General features: G+C 45.2%; 1 protein-coding gene and 2 long non-coding RNA genes across 3 annotated transcripts in view; 2 read left to right on the top strand and 1 right to left on the bottom strand.

Annotated features, from left to right (window-relative positions):
* Positions 1–13,766, top strand: part of LOC122652432 — a 19,904-nt gene extending 6,138 nt beyond the window's left edge. The window contains exons 3-4 of the long non-coding RNA XR_006331597.1: positions 1,849–1,852; positions 13,634–13,766. This is a non-coding gene — a long non-coding RNA (uncharacterized LOC122652432). The remainder of the gene's footprint in view (positions 1–1,848; positions 1,853–13,633) is intronic.
* A 659-nt stretch (positions 13,767–14,425) lies between these two features.
* LOC122650628 (pentatricopeptide repeat-containing protein At1g62930, chloroplastic-like) lies at positions 14,426–15,739 on the bottom strand. Its single transcript, XM_043844028.1, has one exon. It carries the CDS (start codon positions 15,737–15,739, stop codon positions 14,426–14,428), a length of 1,314 nt encoding a protein of 437 aa, XP_043699963.1.
* A 1,530-nt stretch (positions 15,740–17,269) lies between these two features.
* Positions 17,270–17,796, top strand: LOC122652431. Its single transcript, XR_006331596.1, has 3 exons — positions 17,270–17,313; positions 17,420–17,498; positions 17,651–17,796. It is a non-coding gene; the product is annotated as an uncharacterized LOC122652431 (long non-coding RNA).
* The last annotated feature ends 1,826 nt before the right edge of the window (positions 17,797–19,622 follow it).

The raw sequence follows: 19,622 nt of genomic DNA, 5'->3' as shown, positions 1-19,622 counted from the left end.
GAACCAAACAGGCGAACCAGCGGAGAGATTTGACCCAGACCAAATACGGGCATGGACCCCAGACACAGGTACCAACCCCTGGCGCGGACCTCGGGCGTGGACCCCGACCCGGCAGCGGCGGACCAGGACCCCGAGTGCGAGACTAAAGACCGACGGCTCGGGCGCAGCCAGCCAGGTATGGACCGGGCGCGGATCCACTCGAGCGCAGTCATCCCTAGGCCTGCAGTCTCCCTCGAACACGGTGGCGACCACCACCATCAACAAAACAGATCACATCACAAAGGACTTTAGGCCACCACCTATCAGTCACGTAGTCTGAACGGACTCATATACCAGGAACCTCATCTACCACGTAGTCGTGTCATGCCGTTCGGACTAAAGAATGCAGGAGCCACCTACCAAAGGATGGTCAATAAGATGTTCGAGGAACAGATCGGGCGTAACATGGAGGTATATGTGGATGACATGCTCGTGAAAAGCGTCCAAGCCCATCAACACCTATCCGACCTGGAGGAAGCATTCGCGGTACTGAGAAGGAACCAGATGAGACTAAACCCTGTAAAGTGTGCCTTCGGAGTAACGTCAGGGATGTTCTTAGGGTTCATGGTCTCAGTACGCGGGATCGAAGCCAGCCCATCCAAGAGATGGCACCACCCCGAATAGTTAGAGAGGTACAGAGGTTGAATGGAAGAGTCACGGCCCTTTGAAGGTTCGTGTCATGGTCAGGAGACAAATGCCTACCATTCTTTACGACATTGAAGAACCTCCGAAGTCCAAAGGACTTTGCATGGCAAAGGAGTGCCAGAAGGCCTTCGAAGAGCTGAAGGAGTACCTGGAGAGCCCACCACTGCTTGGGCGACCAGAGCCTAATGAAGAGCTACAGGTTTACCTAGCTACCACCCCAGTTGCCGTAAGCGCCGTACTGTTGAAGGAAGAGGGTAAGGTCCAGAGACCCATCTACTATGTTAGCCATGTTCTGATCGATGCAAAGACCAGGTACACCAGGATTGAGAAGGTGACCTATGTACTGGTGATCGCAGCTAGGAAGCTAAGACCCTATTTCCAAGCTCACACTATCACAGTACTCACCGACCTACCATTAAAGAAGGTACTCCACAAACCAGATGTCTCCGGACGACTGATAGCCTGGGCAGTAGAGTTGAGTGAGCATGACATCAGATTCCAACCATGGACGGCCATTAAAGGCCAAGCTTTGGAGGACTTCGTTGCCGAATGCACCCTATCTGAGATCGAACCAGAAGCAGAGGAACCAGAGGAGCATGATCGAGGATCGTGGGAGATGTTTGTGGATGGCTCGAGAAATGCAGCAGGAAGTGGGGCTGGCTTCATACTCACCAGCCCCGAGGGATTTCGGATCCAGTATGCTCTCCGATTCACCTTCCAAGCATCCAATAATGAAGCAGAGTACGAAGCACTACTAGCTGGACTCCGAGTAGCCAAAGCCATCCAAGTAACACACCTATCCATCCGGAGTGACTCCCAGCTTGTAGTGAATCAGGTAAACGGAGAGTATGAGGCGAAGGACGAGCGAATGACGTCATACCTAGCACGTGCCCGAGCGCTGATCGACGGGGTCATGAAGTTCGAGATGGTTCGAGTCCCCAGGATCGAGAATGCCACCACCGATGCCCTATCAAGGCTAGCCAATGACGAGCTCCGAAACTTGGCCAGTGCAGTCTACATTGAGATCTTACATGAGCCAACGTATCAGGAGAAACAGGTTAATGAGATTGAGGAAGGGCCTAGCTGGATGGACCCTATACTCAACTACTAATAGAAGGATGTCTTACCAGAAGATAAGGTCGAGGCAAGGAAGATCAGGATGAGAGCTGTAAAGTACACCGTCCTGGACGGAGTACTATACAAGAGGGGGGTCACAGCACCACTACTCCGGTGTTTGGGACCTAAGGGAGCCGAGTACGCCCTGACAGAGGTCTATGAGGGGATTTGCGGAAGCCACATGGGGGGACGAGCCCTAGCCTACAAAGTCCTCCGTCAGGGCCTGTACTGGCCACGAATGCAAGAAGAAGCAATACAATATGCTAAGAAGTGCGAGCAATGTCAGTTGTTCGCCCCAGTACCTAAACTACCCGTCACCAAACTGACATCAATCCTCAACCCCATCCCCTTTGCCATGTGGGGGATGGACATCCTAGGCGATTTCACTGCAGCAACAGGGAATAGGAAGTACCTGGTCGTCGCTATAGACTACTTCACCAAATGGGTCGAGGCTAAGCTACTGGCCAAAATAACATAGAATGAAATGGAGAAGTTTGTCCGCGATGACATCATCTACAGGTTCGGGGTACCAAAGATCCTAGTCTCAGACAACGGCAAGCAATTCAATAACCCCAAATTCAGAGCATTTTGTCAGAACTACAACTTTGACTATCGGCCTATCTCGGTAGCATACCTACAGGCCAATAGTCAGGTGGAGGTGACTAACAGAACATTGCTAGAAGGGGTCAAGAAAAGGCTAGAAGGAGCCAAGGGGAAGTGGGTCGAGGAACTACCAAACGTTCTGTGGGCATACCGAACCACAATAAGGACACCCATAGGAGAAAGCCCATTCCGCCTAGTATACGGTACGGAGGCACTGGCACCAGTAGAGGTCCTCGCCATGTCCCACAGAGTACTACACTTTAACGAGCGCACCTACGTCGATGGACTACGGGAGAACCGAGACTTCATAGATGAGGTCCGAGAGAAGGCACTCCTAAGGAATGTGGCCTATCAGCAACGAATCGCCAAGTACTACAATGCCAGGGTTAGAGAGAGACTATTCCACCAGAGAGACCTAGTCCTACGAAGGGCAAGTGCATCGCAACCACGGAAGGAGGGAAAGTTGTCGGCCAACTAGGAAGGACCATATATAGTTTTCAAGCAGATACTCCCAGGGACCTACCGCTTGAAAACTCCGGGGGGTAAGAAGATAGACAGCACTTGGAACTCAGAACACCTGAAGAAGTACTACCAATAAAAGTAGCAGTAGCAGTAGTAGTAGCAGAGTCGGCTGTCAGCCATAGTACACAGTAGGTTGCAATTCTCAAGGATAATTTGAAACTTTTTATTTGAAGTAAATAGTTGATTTTGAATATACTCGCCTACTAAATCGAATCACTTCCACCGCACCAAGGTTCGTAGACCACCAAGGCTCAATGCTACTAAGGTCCGTTGACCACTAAGGTCCATCGACCACCAAGGTCCGTCGACCACCAAGGTCCGTAGACCACCCGGGGTAACAAAGTCAAAGAACTATCGAAGCAAGGAGGATCAAATAACTATTAAAGATATGCCATACACACCGCGAAGAAGGTAAAGGGTTAACTATATCTAATCAAAAAAGAGGTCACAAATATTACAACTCAAAGTTCGAGATCCAAAAGTTCAACGTCTAGAACACCTATAGAATCAAGGAGCATCTGATGGAGGGGTCACATCCGACCCTGCAGGGGACATCATATTGGCCTCATATGGGCGAGCAACACTCTCCTCTGGCAAGACCGCACCCTCCTCTGGCACCACGACACCATCCTCATGAGAGACACGAGCCACCATCGTGGTCGCAGGTAGCAGCGCAGTAACCTCCAAGAACCCCTAGAAGTCATACTCGGGGGTCTTCTCCAGAACACGAACTGCTAAATCCCGGATGCCCGCATCATATATCTCTTGGTTGTACTTGTAGAAGTATGCAATGATCTCAACGGACTGCTGGGACACTGCCACCGCTCGCGCACCCACCTTAGACATCTCAGCCTCATGACTCTGCCTCAAAGCCTGAAGCTCCTCCTCCAGGGTACGAACTTTAGTCGAGCTCTGGGCCACTACAGCAGACGCAAACCTAAGCACCTCAACCGTACTCCTCTCACGAGCAATGGCCTCCTCCCGTGCGACCTTGTGCCCCTGAAGCTCCTTCTCCAGGCCCTGCAGCTTACGGTTCAGCTGGATCTCCCGAAAAGCAAAGCTCTCAAGATGAAGCACCGCCTCCGTGGCACGATGCTAGACCTGCAACCAACACAGCTGTTACAAAACATCCCATGTACAAGAAAGGCAACAACACAACATGCGGAGGATCGAGAGGCACGACTCACAGAAGCCATGTCCTGATAGAGGGTCTGTGCCAATAATGCATCGCTAAACCCCTGTATGGCTGAACGCTTGGCAGGAAGCCTTCCCATATCCAGCCACTGTCGGGACACACCACGATTGGTCAACGTCGTTCCCTCCTGAAGATCCCAAGGAAGCACCAAAGGGGATGAGGTCGGCGGATCAACAGTCACGTCAACAGAAGAGGAGACCACCCCTTTGCCTCTGGAGGGGTTGGAGCGGAAGACCCAGAAGCAGCGGCAATAGGAGGTGACCGTGGAAGGATAACACGTGGCCCGGTCCTCACTGAACTGGGAGGATTCGGACCCCCCTTCCGCTTGGTCCCTATGACCACTGAAGGAGAAGAAGTAGGAACCGGAGGAACGACAGCAGAAGAACCATCCCCAGGGGGGCAGTCTGAGTACCTCTCTTCCACAGGTTAGAGCGGAAGACACTGAGATCCGATCGTATGTCCACTGCACAATGACATCCAATTAAGAACACACAAGAAGTCAGACAACAGGTACATTAAAAGAAAAACACAGATGCAAACATCAAATACTATGAAACCGAAGATCTTACAGGGGCTCAGCTTCCAAAGACATAGGAAGGCCTCGAAATCCAACTCACGGACGTCGAACGGATCGCATCCCTGACATCGCTGGAGGGAGTCGCGCTCAAAGTCGCTCAACTCAAGAGAGCGGTCACCCCCTTGATATCAATGGCCTCCCAGGTAGACCGCAGTGTACATCGAGGGACCATGGCAAAAAAGAAGCGGTCCCTCCAGTACTTCACCGAGCTAGTGATCCCCACAAGAGGATCGAGCGCGGTAAGAGACCCCCTAGAGAGACGACGGGCGAAGTGGTAGCACCCACCTTCCCCCTTCTTCAACATGTAAAAGTACGAGAACAGGGGAATGGTAGCAGCACGCCCCATCTGGGCAAAGAACACATAGAAACCCAGGATGACCTACCAAGAGTTGGGCAACACCTGCTCAGGACTAAGACGCCAGTGCTCCAACACCAACTCCACAAAATGGGAGACAATGAAGCGAAGACCATGGGTGAAGACTGGGGGTGCGAAGCACAACCTCAGAAGGTATATGAAACTCTCGGTGAAGTGACGCCAAGTCCGAAGTGGTCACGATGCTAGAGATGTGAGCCAACTTACTCCTAGGATCCCCAACAGAAGTAGAAGCCCTAGAGACCCTATGACCCCTACTAGGGACGGAATCCCAAGAAACCTCCTCCCCATCACTAACAGCCGGGGAAGACAACGAGGGAGAGGTATCCGCAGGGGAAGATGACCCTGAAGAGGACTCCCCAGAAGACCCAACCACTACAGTAGTCGGATCAGTCGCTAGACAATGACATGAATAAACAATGAAGCAGGCTAGCTACTTACTCGAAACGACGGTCTCCCAAAGTCAAGCAACCAACACAAGAAGAGGGATTCCAACCTGCAACCATCAGCATGTGAACCAATCAGGAAGGGTACCACAAAAAAAAAGAGAGAGAAGAAGAACGCACCAGGCGCAGATTGAGGCCTAGGCACGGATCGAAGCACGGGCGCAGATCAAAGCTCAAGAGTGGATCGAGGCCCAGGCGTGGATCGAAGCTCGGGTGCGGATCAAGGCCAAGGTGGGATCGAAGCACGGGTGCAGATCAAAGCCCAGGCGCGGATCAAAGCTCTGGCGCGGACTGAAACACGGGTGTGGTAGAGGCTCAGGCGTGGTCAAAGCACGGGCGCAGTCGAAGCTCGGGCGCGGATCAAGGTCCAGGCGCGGATCGAGGCTCGGGCTCGGATCAAGGCCCAGGAGCTAACGAAGCTAGGGCACAGACCAAAGAGAAAGGGCATCGACCTCACACGAGCAAGGGTCGAGGCACGAATGATAAATGCGTAGCACAATAGGCACGACCGTGGGCAAGACCGTGAGCACAATGCTAAGCAAGCTACCAAAGCAAAGCTAATGGCCAAGTGAAGTCAAGCAAACAAGTAGAAGGCACCACTATTCATTGTAACCCAGGAACAAACACATGGGGGGCACAATGAATAGTAACTAAGCTCAAAGCCGAAGTAAAAGTGGAAGGCTCGAAAAGCAAAAGGTGAAAAAGCAAGAGAGAGAAGAAGAGAAATGAAAGGGGGAAAAGTGAAAAGGGAAGAGAGAGACAAGAGCATATATCCACAACAACAAAAAAGAGAAGAGATAAAAGATAAAAGGATGAGAGAGGAGAGGTTTGAACCCACAACCTCTCCCTCACCAAATAATTTGCAGGCACACCCTCCGAGAAGAGATTATTTACCATGAACCCCTTAATTGGTATAAAATTACAGAAGATACTCTCTTGAACACTCCGTTCCAAGAGAGTGGGGGGAAAATGATAAACCCAAAATCGCCCTGACCAACCAGGGGCTGCCACGTGTCCTAACCCAAGAAGGAAGGCCAGCTCAGGACCAGAACCAAATAGGCGAACCAGTGGAGAGATTCGACCCAGATCAGACACGGGCGCGGACCCCAGACACGGGCGCGGACCACTGACCCTGGGAGAGGATTGCGGACCCCGGGAGCCGACTGAAGACCCCTAGCGCGGACTGCTAGCCTGGGTATGGACCGGGCACGGATCCCCTTGGGTGCAGTCATCCCTGGGCACAGTCTCCCTCGAACACGGCGGCGACCACCACCATCAACAAAATAGATCACATCACAAAGGACTCTAGGCCACCGCCTATCAATCACGTAGTCTGAACGGACTCATATACCAGGAACCTCATCTACCACACAGATAGGTCTATCCATCAAGGATACCAAGTCTATTATGACACTACGTCTCATGGGAAGACAACTACCAAACCTATCATGACACTACGTCTCACATGAAGACATCCAATTAAGGATGAACCCTGCTACTCAGGGACTCTATCAACTACGAAGACTACCCACCATCAACTGAGACTCTCCACATCGCCATACCCCACTATAAAAGGGAAGGTACTCTACCCATCTAATCCCATCTTGAATACTATTATTTGTCTGTTTGCTTAGGAGATTTGACTTTGGCATCGGAGAGTCCTAGGCTGGAACCACACCGGTTCTCCTTTTTCATCCCTCATCCTTTTGTAGGTTACGGCACCCGAAGGATCGCTAGACGTTTTCTTGACGCAACAGGTACATAATAGCAATCCTTTAAAACTAAACAAGCAGAATTAAAATTCAAAGTAAAAGGTCCCACAGCCATCGCCAGGGTTTCAGCTCCAGTGCCCATCCGAAGACGCACGTCATTTCTTTTCAGGTTCCTTGTCTCCTTGAACCCCTGTAAATTATTGCAAATGTGAACAATGGAACCACTATCCACCAACCAAGAATTGGGTGATTTAAAAGACAAATTAGATTCATAAAGAACGTAAACATCACATGTACCTTCTTTAGCAGCCTCTGTTTCATCCGGCTTCTTGTCTTTCAAAGTCGACAGGTAAGCACGACAGTTCCTTTTCTAGTGACCCTCCTTCTTGCAATAGAAGCACTTGCCTTTGCCTTTATTGCCAAACTTCCCACCCTTTTCAGGGTCTTACCCTTACTTTCCTTTTTCTTCTTCTTCCCATTTGAAGAAGGCTTCACATCAGTTGCATTGACCTCAGCCTTGTCCTTTTTTCAAGGAAGCTTCCGCCTCTAGCAATGCGTTAGCAAGCTCGATGAGCTCCATCTCCTTATCGGACATCTTGTAAGACATCCTAAAAGGCGCATAGGCAGAAGTGAGCGACGCTAAGATCACATTGGTCTTGTATCGCAGGCTGAAATCCGTCCCCATGGATTCTAGTTTTTCAAATAGATTAATCATCTTCATCACATGATCCATCACTAGAGTCCCTTGGGACATCTTGGAGTTGTGGATTTGACTCACTACTTCAGAATGGGCGCGTGTCAACTGCCTATTGAACAATTCAGCAAACTTATCCATCTTACCCCCAGCTGTGAATATATTCTTGACCGAGTCCAGAACTAACTTTTCTAACGATCCTCAGATATAAAGTGATGCCTTGGAATCCCTCATGAGGAAATCCTGCATCTCTTCATTTGCCTCAAAATCATTTGGGTCGGGTTGAGGAGGAACTTGTTCATCTAAAACCGTGTATAGTCCTTCAGCAATCACAACAACTTAATGCTTCGGTACCAATCGACATAGTTCGTATCATTAAGTTTCTATTCACTAATGAGTGTTAAAAGGTTGGAATTAACGGCAGCCATTGTAAAGTAATCTACACATGTACAAGTAAAAAAAAACACATGCTTATCAACAACCATTGAAATTAAAATTGAGCACACACACATCAATGGTCTTTCATGATTTGGGTCTCCCTCATGACCCAAAAGATGAATTGGATATCTACAACCCTTGCATACATAACTTACCCTGTCGAGAATCATTATACACACCGTGGTAGTGTGGACTAAGTTGTCTGCCTCATAGGCTTCCAATATTTTTGGCCACCTGGGTGTCATGTCCAGATCCTGTCGGCTGACATACACCTAAGTCATGTACTTACCTATTGCATTAGTTAGAATCATGGAATCATGAAAGATGGCCCACTGTTGCAGTGCCCTCTCACTATCCATACCCTAATGTATCTAGATAGAGGTAAATATAGATAACCGTGTGACAGCGGTCCTGACAATGTCCTGTCGACTTATGCGGGGTCATGTCACACAATTTCTACATTTATCTTCAATAGGAGGTCATGGACATATCTATCGATTAAGACTAGTCCATATCATACATGTATTATGATCAAAGAGGGATTAATCAACTCTCACATACCATGGATAGATTTAAACAGCATAATTAATCAACATTAGTTAAAAGTGATTATAGGATGACAGCATTTTTATTAGAAGCAATACCCTCCCAATAAAGTTAAGACTAATAAGTTGGGTGCATCAATCATGCCATGGATGTCACGCTTTGATCATCTCCTCCGCCAGATCACGTCTTCAAAGTAGGTGACTTGCATCTCCATAAGCTTTGAGTGCCACATGTGGATCACCATCAACATGCCCTGGGAGTCCTAGCTCCTCTAAAATTACAATGGAAACCTAAGAAAAATTCTATACACTTTCCTTTCCATAATAAAGAAACCCCGCATGGAGAAATCAACCGACCATTTGGGCTGCCCATGGGGTGGAGTACATTTATTTATAAAAAAGATAGGGGGAAAGAGAGAAAGAGAGAGAAGCATCACATCCACCCATAGCCCCATGTATCACATACATTAATAATCCATCCATTTTATTAGAATGCCATTCCCATAATCACATAGACAATGTAACATTATATATGGGACCCACAATCACATGGATCATTCCAGAAACAAAACATCACATCTCATGTGAAAATATGTACCCAAATTCACAATAGAATCCAATTTATTCCCAAGTGAGTATAGAGAAGAATCTCTTCACCAATCTTCCTCCATCCCATAAAACAATAAACCAAATTAAAAACTCTTTTTTTATGTTTTGGAGGGAAAAACACTGCCAAATATACTGGGCAGCAGTTGCACAAGGCACCATGGGCAGCAGCCACTAGCACCGTAGGCAGCAGCCACTAGCACCGTAGGCAGCAGCCACCAACACCGTAGGCAGTAGCCACTCGTACCGTAGGCAGCAGCCACTGGCACCGTAGGCAGTAGACACTGGCACCGTAGGCAGCAGCCACTAGCACCGTAGGCAGTAGCCATTGGCACCGTAGAGAATCTAGGGTACAAATTTTTTTTTAAAAAAATTAAATTTGGCATGATGAGTTTTAAACCCTATGATGGAATAAAAACAAAAACATTACAAAAAATAAAATTCCATCATCTTATATGGACAAGGTTGTTACAACAACCATAACCACCCATGTGCACATGGTAAGGTTGTTACATGAATAACTACATTGTAACCACCCATGTGCATATAAGAAGGTTGTTACAACCATTAAAAGCCATGTGCAAAAACATCCATCCATATTCTACCATGAATAAAAAATTGCATCCCATATACAATAATTACATCTAATTAATTATATGATATCTTTCCCTGCCCCCCCTTGGGGTTCGGTAATATATTCATTTACCAAAAAAAATTATATGATGCCCATGGGTGGGAAAGGTGGCTCTGATACCATACTGTAGGTCAATCTACGGTCCAGGGATAAAACCATGGTTCCCTAGGGAAACCAATTATAAACCAATTAGGGTATGGCACGCCCTGGGTTAGCCCATGGTATCCCATGGGCACCCCATTTTACTTCTAGGGTTTCCCATGGTTGCCCATTGGAACCCTAGTGCATCCCTAATAGGGTCTTTCTTTCCCTCATGTGTCCAATGCAATTATAGAACGCAAAAGGGACAAAGAAAATCATCTCTAATCCATCACATGGTAAGAGGGATCCGTCCCATACTCGAATGCGCAGCGAAAATAAATCGATTCGAGTTTCTTTCGCATCCCATGAATATATAATAATTAATAACAGGAGGAATTAATAAAGAATTGCTAACCTGGTGAGCCTCAAGTGTTGCTCCTCCAATAGACAATGGTTCTTCCTCCAATGAGCGCTCCAAGTAAATAGATCTGAACCTCCAATGGTGCTACCAAGGTTCTTCAAGCCAATCCTAGATGCTCTCAAATTCTTCAGCACAGATTTAGGGTTTCTCAAACCCTAACTCTCAATTGCAATAGAGAGAAACTAGAAGAAGGAGAGAGATCACAAGAGGGAGAGAGAAAGATCAGAACGCAGGAGAGAGGGGGCCAGGCAAAAACGTGGAGCGCTGCCCCCCTCCTGCGTTTTGGTCCCCTTATATAGAGCTAGGGTTTAATTAAAAACCCTGATAGGATTAGATTAATCCCTGTGAGAGCCTGACTCCCTCTCTCTTTGTTTGGCAGTTCTGTTTAAACTAATAGTGCTTTAAAAAGGTGAAGAAGCAGAATCTACTAGGGAAAGTATTAATTATTACTTTATTTAATATTTATGGATAATTATAATTAGCACCATATCCATTAATTAAATAAAGAACCAATTAAATTGACAAATTCCAAATAACTCTCTATATGATAACAAATTATCATATATAACCCCCCACTAATCAAAACCATCATTATGGAATCTAGGGCATGTACACATGTACTGCCAAACCCCAATCCATAGTACATGTCCATATAAGAGTATCTGTGCATTTGATCAGGTCCCGCAAAACTCGATAAAACACTTTGTTTAAATATTCATATATAATCTATTATTCTTTGTAAAATAGATTTTTGCAAAACCATTTCCAAAACGGCACTGGATCCAGATTCTGATCCGACCATACACAAACAATCTCAATCTTGGTGTTCCCCAATCGGGCAGTGGTGACCATGTTGAGTAACTCCTTCACTCACAAAGTGTTCTCGCATTCCCAGAACACCGGCTTTGACTCGCTTGAGTCTCAGTCATTGATGAACCAAAGAATGCGATCACACTTTGCAGTGACAGGGTCCGCTCAGGCAAAGGGTGTCGGTAACACATGTCTATCCCTTCCTACATCTGGCAATAATACATGAGGGAATCGACAAAGTAGAATCTTCGCTAATACACACATCAAACATGTGAGTACTCGCATTCGTACCCTGACATCACATGTCTAGGCATACCCAATGCGACGACCATATGATAAGGGTGCGTAGCCCAAACCCTAGTTGTGACTACCATTTTAAGTAAAACTTACGGACACATAATGGTCAAAAAATTTATATCGCATGTGATAATATTAAACTAAAATGTATAAAAGTTCAATACAAAGAAGAACCGGGTTGAAACGGACCGAACCGGGTTTGATGAACACAAAAGTCCAACAATGGTAACCAATAGAGGGGAAGGAATAATGATAGAAGATTTACAAGGAAAGGATACTCACGGTCTAAGTCAAGAGGTAAAAATACTGATGAGATTATATGTTTATGGTGTGACAAGGTAGGGCACATAAAAAGGGATTGTCCCGAGAGGAAAAAATATTTGGAAGAGAAAAGAGAGGAGGAGAGGACTCGTGATGATACGAATCGAACAAGTGTGACTAAAACTTGTTCCTATTTTAATAGTGATGAGATCCTTGTCACAATTGGTGGCAAGCATGATTTGAGAACGAAGGTGAACAAGATGCATATGCATTGCTACAAGTGTAGGAAATTTGGACACATGAAGAAGGAATGCCTAAAACAAGAAAAGAAGAATGCACATTCTTCCAAAGGTATGAATATTGTTTCTTGTGATGAGTGGATTTTAGATTCTGGAAGTTCTTTTCATATTTACTTCAAGAGGAAATTATTTGATAAATTCCAAGAGACCAAAGGAAGTGTGTCACTTGGTGATGGTTCTACTTTTGATATCAAGGCTGTGGGAATGGTGAAAATAAAAATGTTTGATGGAATAGTTCACACTTTTGGTGATGTTAAGTATGTTCCAAAAATGCGTAGGAATCTAATTTCAATTAGTCGATTGGACTCCAAGGGTTTTAAGACTTCATTTGTAGGTGGAGCAATGAAGGTCTCAAGTGGAGGTCTAGTCATGATGAAAGGTGAAGAATGTAAAGGGTTATATCGATTGTTGGGAAGTACAATGGTTGACGGTACTCCTATGACCCCAAGGAGTGATTGGAAACGGAGTGCACAAGTTGAAAGGAACACGTGCAAGGTTTCTTTTGTTGATAATATTTAGAAGTGAGTTCATGTTCAACAGGTCTCCAGGTGGCTATGATAAAAGCCAAGGTGGAGATTGTTGGGATTTTTGGTTGGCTTTTATCTAGACCGGTTGATGGATTAGTTCAATGGTCTAATTTTGGTCATTTGAATGTGAGGTGAAGATTCTTCAAGTGTTGGAGTTTTCAAGAAGGTGAAGTCTTCAAGAGGTGGAGCCTTCTAGTAAATGGAGGAGTTGAGTCTTCAACAATGTTGGAATTTCTAAGAAAGTAGAAGTGGTTTTGGTGGTTGAAGATATTATGCTTGGTGGAGTCTTCCAAGAGTCTCTTTGGAAGAAGTGTGAGTGGGCTTTCTCGAAGGAGAGAGAAAGTCAAATCTTCTCCGACAAATTAGAAGAGAGAGAATTAGTGGGTTTTCTCTAAGGAGAGAAAAAATGCCAAGAAGGATAAAGTGAAGAGATAGAGGTGTAGAGATACTAAGGGAAAAAGTGTGAAGTGAGAAAGAAGAGGTGAGTGAGTGTCCAAATGAGAAGAGGGAAGAGAGAAAGGGTGTACAAGGGACTTGGGTTTAGGTATCAAATTGCAAGGGTTGTACTATTGTTTTTCTTCTCTTGTTCTTAGTGGAAGATCAATCACTCCGTGGATGTAGGCGGTATTGTCGAACCACCTGAATCTCTTGTCTCTTGTGTGATTGTTTTCTTTTTTTTTTTCTTTTCTTTTGTGTGTTCTTGTTGATCTTGCGCATACCGGTTTTGTGCGTTGCTCACATTGCAAAGAGAAGGTTATTTTCACAACCCAAACACCTCCGTGAAGAACTCAGAGCTCAGTTGCATTGAAACACGAACTCACAAAGCCATGAATCAATTCCTTGCCCGATAAAAAAGCCATTTTTTGCATATAACTCTTACGTTCGACACTTCCACTTGTCCCACTCTTTATCCATTGGGCTTCTCTTTTTCTTCCGTTTTCCCTCCTTTTTATTTTTTCATTTCTTCTGTGGGCTCTGGGCTCTGTGCTCTGCTTTCTTCTTCGTCCGTATTTATTAACCTTTAGTTTAGTGCCTCCAATTACTTCATCTTCATCTCTATCATCTTGTATTTACTATTTTACTTCACTCTATTTAGTTTTTTCTTTCTGTCTTTCTGGTTTTTGTTTGCCCTTTTGGACTTTCCGGCAATGTGTAGGTCGTCGCCGGTAGCTTGAAATGTCGTCAAACGAGGATGAACTTATGGAGATGCTGCCACCGTTGAAGGGGTTGGTGGAAAAACGTTATCCTTCACCACTGGCTTCTCATGAGGATGTCGTTAGGAATCCTATCGTCTTCTGGGAAACTGATATGAACATGTATCGACCTGCTATGAAAATGGCTATAATGGAAGGGACAAGTGCCACTTCGAGGGGGCAGCCTCCTAGAAACAAGGGAAGAATGAAGAAGAAGATAGACAGGAAAGAGATTTCATATATTCATTGATTCCTTTACAAAAGATCCCTACATTATATAAAGCCCTATCTAACAAAATTACCCATCTACCCCTAATATGCTAATTACCCCTAACAAACTAACCCAACACAAATTACCCATCTATCTATGATCATAACATTGCCAACCCCTTCAGAGAATCTTGTCCTCAAGGTTCAGCTGCATACAACGCCCCAAGTGTAGCTTCCCACGATCAAACACTAAACATACTCTAACAGGCAGCTGAGTGATAGCAATCATGGGGTTGTGGTATCGGCCTGGGTCAATAGGCTTAAAGAATGCAGTCAGCTTGGCATTAGCACAAACAGGTGGTGTATTGTGGGAGGCTTCTTGTGGCGACAGATTGGAGGTTCTTTCATTAATTTCAAATCCTAATTCCAACATCTCCTTATAAATCTGCAGAGCTGCAGGGATTTCACTCCACTTCAACAACCCATGTAATAAGGTGCTATAAGTGATATAATCCGGGTGGCAATCTCTCTCTTTTATTTGCTTCAAAAGACTAATCCCCTCCAAAGGCCTCCCCTCCTTGCAATATCCATTAAACAGAGTATTAAAAGTGACCATAGTTGGATTTTGTCCCATCTCCAAACCTTCTTTCAGCAGCTCCATTGCCTCATCCGAGCGTCCCACCTTACAGAAACCATCCATGACCACAGTATAAGTATAAATGTCAGGCTTCTTGGAAGAATTCTTGATCTTCATCAACAGTTCACATGCTTCTTCCACCCGTCCCCTGTAACACAATCCATTGAGCAAGCAATTGTATGTCTGGGCAGTAGGTTGGCAGCCAATTCGACCCATGACCTCAAAAATCTCAAATGCTTTCTGCAACCTCCCAATATTCCACACGTGCACACTGTTACCATGTCTCAGCCAACACAATTGGCTACAAATCAAAAGCAAGCTAACCATAACCACAATATCAAGCTGAATACCTTCACCAACCATCTCCCTAAACACCATCAAACCCAACATTGGTTCCTCATGTTGTGCATACCCATCCAGCATCGCTGTCCAAAGCACGACATCTCTCCGAGGTATTTCGTCGAACAACCTTCTCGCATAAAAAATCCTCCCCAAACTAACATACAAGAATACCAATGCAGATGCAACAAAAACATTCTTCGCCTTAACTGTTGGTCCCACAAAAGAGAGAAGCAACATTTCCATAGCTTCTGTAACCCAACTTATCCCAGCAAAAGCAAGCAAAAAATATTGGAAACCAAACCCCAAGGACACTAGTGATTCATCCACAGTATACACTGGGCTCCCACTTTCCATCGAGGAGTTCAGTAGCACTTGCAGCAGTTGCTGTCGATTCAGCCTCTCCAACCCAGCACACGACCCACCGACACTCTCATATGGCTTGTTCAATTCAAGGCCACTATAAGAGTTATATTTGTTCAACCATAGTAAACTATCACCAAGAAACTCAAAAACCATACCAGGGTGCTGCCCATTTGGGCTTGCATGCTTGAAGTGGTCAATGAATCAAACAACCCCTTTTGAATTAGAGGGTTCACCATCAGCAATCGCATAGAGGACTTCGACCTCATCGAGGGCAGCTTGAGAAAATTCAGTGGCACCTTTTTAGATCTTAAGAGCTACAAATCCTCAGTGCCATGGTTGGATTGCGATAACGATTAACAGGGGCACATAATGCATTTGAAGAAATTGGAAGAAACAGAAAATGGAATCCATGGCGTCCATATAGGCCGGACATGTGCTGGTCCAACGGCTGAGACTCCGACAGCTGGATATGCGCAGAGGTGGTGGTGGCTCCGGTGGCGGCCGAAGGATCCAGTCCCCAGCTCTCCCTATTCCTGTCGTATCGACGAACATCTTCACGGCATCCGCAGCCCGCGCAGCAGCGGCACCTTTGTCGCACACAAGCAAAGGTCTCTCAACGCTTCTGAGTAAGATTCTGGATAGACCGGCGAGGCCATAAACGCAACCAGGACCTGAGATGGTGAGGAGACAATCCTCAAAGGAAACAGGGGGGTGAGATGAATAGATTGGAGCCTCCTTTCCGTCGCCGTGAAATGATAAGCAGAGCTGCGCGGGCGGTGAGTTCCAGATCGGCTTTGCGCATGCCGGAAGATACAATGGCAGGAACGAGCTTTGTGCTGGTTGGATTCTGATTGACGACGGAAGGGACGAGCGCTGCTGCCACGATCATTGAAGCAACCAGATTCTGCTCCATGGCTGCATCGTTGAAGGTTTGGTCTCCATGATCGACGACGACATCAATCTTAGATTCCTGCTGATCTAGAATCTAGTCCATCAGGGTAGGGATCGAAGAAGGAAGCGATGCTGGCTCCCTGGGAATCAGATGGTTCATCGCCTGCTGATTGTGGTCGGCGCTAATGGTATGAGGGTGGTTATCATTCACGACACCGGGAGCCGGATCTTATGCCACGAGCGCCGAAACCAAAGAGGTGGAGTCAGCATGGGCATCGTCGTGCGCCCTGGGAATCGCCGCACCTTCCACTGTGTCTGTGTCAAGATAGTAGATCCGCTCGAGCTCGGTGGCGATTGCAGCCTCAAGACATTTGAGAAGCGGAGATGTCGGATCGTGTTGTTCCCAGTAATGAAAACAACAGACTAAACTGTTGTAATGAGAGAACAGACCCATTGGGATTAAGGGAATGAAAGAGGAAGAAGGGCAATGAAATGGTAGGGGGAGGTTCAATGAAAGCACCAAATGATACGAACATGTATCGACCTGCTATGAAAATGGCTATAATGGAAGGGATAAGTGCCACTTCGAGGGGGCAGCCTCCTAGAAACAGGGGAAGAAGGAAGAAGAAGATAGACAGGAAAGAGATTTCATAGATTCATTGATTCCTTTACAAAAGATCCCTACATTATATAAAGTCCTATCTAACGAAATTATCCATCTACCCCTAATATGCTAATTACCCCTAACAAACTAACCCAACACAAATTACCCATCTATCTATGATCATAACAGAAACCCTCTGGCAATTTCATTCTGTGCTTGGTACTAAATTCATGTACGTATTAACCTTTTTACAATTCCATCTCTTTTATAAGTTTATTTCTCATGTGTTGTTTTGGATTTTCGTTTTAATGGAGATATATTTGGTCTGTTTATTCAAGGGTTCCAATTATTGGAGGGAAGGAACTGGATTTGTATCTTCTGTACATGGAAGTTACCGGGAGAGGTGGTTTTCAGAAGGTTATATAGTCTTGGGTTTGAGTCTTTCTTCAGTTTTTGTGTTTCGAATGATCAATGAAGGGTTTTTAGAGGATTTTTCCTTTTCCTTTTCAAATATCTAACTTGTTTGGTATTTTTATTTTTTTTCTTATTGGTGGGCTGGGTGTGAGCAGGTGGTTAGAGAAAAGAAATGGAGGGATGTGGGTGGAGTTTTCATGTTCTCTCCCACCACTACAAGCGCTTCTTTTGTGTTGAGAAAGCATTACATGAGCCTCCTCTAATACTATGAACAGATCTACTTCTTTAAGCTATAGGGTCCCTTGCTCACTCCTTCTGGTACTCCTCTACTCTCTCTTCTTGGGTGTTCCTAGTTCTTAAAAAATGCATCTAGATATCCCTATTCTCTCTGTAATGACTTCAATTTGATTCTTTTCCTACTTGGGTGCCGTTGCAGTGGTGTCACCGCCTCTTAAGGGCCCATCTTGCAGATCTGTAATGCCTGATCGCATGGAATCTGCTTCTGAGTCCATACAACATACCCCAATATTTCTTTGATTTTTGTTTTAAGAAAATCACGAACCGCTTGATTATCAGTTCTAATAAGAAACTAATTCTCGCCGAATGTTCCTCAGGACATCAATCTCCTATGCAAATATATGGCCGTGGAAATCACAAGATAAAAGCAAAGAAATAAACAGCAAAATATACCAACCTGTGTGTGTGCTAACCGGAACTCTAGATCGATGAAACGACCTTCGCAGTACTCAGAGGGGGTAACCCTCAGCAATCTATCACTTCGCAGATAGTCTTCGGTTGTGTGCGCATAGGTCTCACAAAAGAACAAAAAGGAAATACAGAAAAAGAAAACTTCAATATATGTGCATATCCTTACAAGTAGTCGGCAATAAGTCTGCCTCTTTCACTCTGTTGCAGATCAGAAGATAGGATGGACGATCCGTTGTAGATCCTCGATACTATCTAGAGATCATTAACAAATTCTACACCTGTTTGGTCAGGTGCAGTGATAAAGAAAAAGAAAAGAGCGTACTAAAGCTCTGATACCAATTACATACAGGGGAGTCGAACCTTAGAGAAGGTATCGAAATAGAGATAGAAAGAGAAAAGGAGAAGATCAGAGAGGGTTGAGAGGCGGAGCTCGAGAGCTGGCGGAACTGGTTCTGCTTTCTCTGAAGAAATGAGCTGCCTTATATAGAAGGAAAGGTCGGCTACGGATTCCATCTTTGGTTCTCTCTCTTTTTGTGTGGCGTATATTGACGACATTCTTGTCTTCTCCGATTCCCCTACTGAACATACGAAACACCTTCGTATCATCAGTGATTTATTCCTCAAGCATGGAATAATCCTCTCCCCCATGAAAATCGAACTCGAAAAAATGAGAATCGAATTTCTTGGTCTCATCCTCACCGATCATGGACTCCAACTCCAAGATCACATCCTGATCAAAATCAAGGATTTTCCTTCTGTCTTACGAGACAAACAGCATCTCCAACAATTCCTCGGAATTCTGAACTATGGACGCAATTACATAAAAGACCTCTCCTCGAAAAAACAAAGTCTTTTATTAAAATTGAAAAAAGATGTTGACTTCACTTGGACTCCGTCTGACACACAAACCGTCCTTGACATTCAAACTGAGATTACCAAATCTTGTCCCTCGGTTTACTTCCCTCTTGCTGGTGATCTCTTAATCCTAGAGACTGATGCTAGCAATGAACACTGGGGATGTGTCCTGAAAGCACGACCCCTCAAAAACCCTTCTGACGAGCAAATTTACGGATACAATTCTGGCAAATTCACCCCTGCTCAACAAAATTATAATATTTATGAGAAAGAGATTCTTGCCATTGTAAATGCTATTCAACGGTTTAGAATTTATCTTTTACCTGAGAAGTTTCTTATTAGAACTGATAATCAAGCGGTTCGTGATTTTCTTAAAACAAAAATCAAAGAAAAAAACAGCAAAATATACCAACCAGAAGGATGGTGAATTTGAATCGAATCAGATTGCAAGATGAATGGTAGATACTTATGCATAAAGTTCGTACCAAGAATAAAATCACCATGCATGTTAGGAAAACAAGTAATTTTCGGAATCATAAATTGCTTGTTCTGGAGAAAGATTGG

Source organism: Telopea speciosissima, chromosome 2 (genome assembly GCF_018873765.1).
Source record: "Telopea speciosissima isolate NSW1024214 ecotype Mountain lineage chromosome 2, Tspe_v1, whole genome shotgun sequence".
NCBI classification, from domain to species: Eukaryota; Viridiplantae; Streptophyta; class Magnoliopsida; order Proteales; family Proteaceae; genus Telopea; species Telopea speciosissima.
This window is presented reverse-complemented; position numbering and strand designations above follow the sequence as displayed.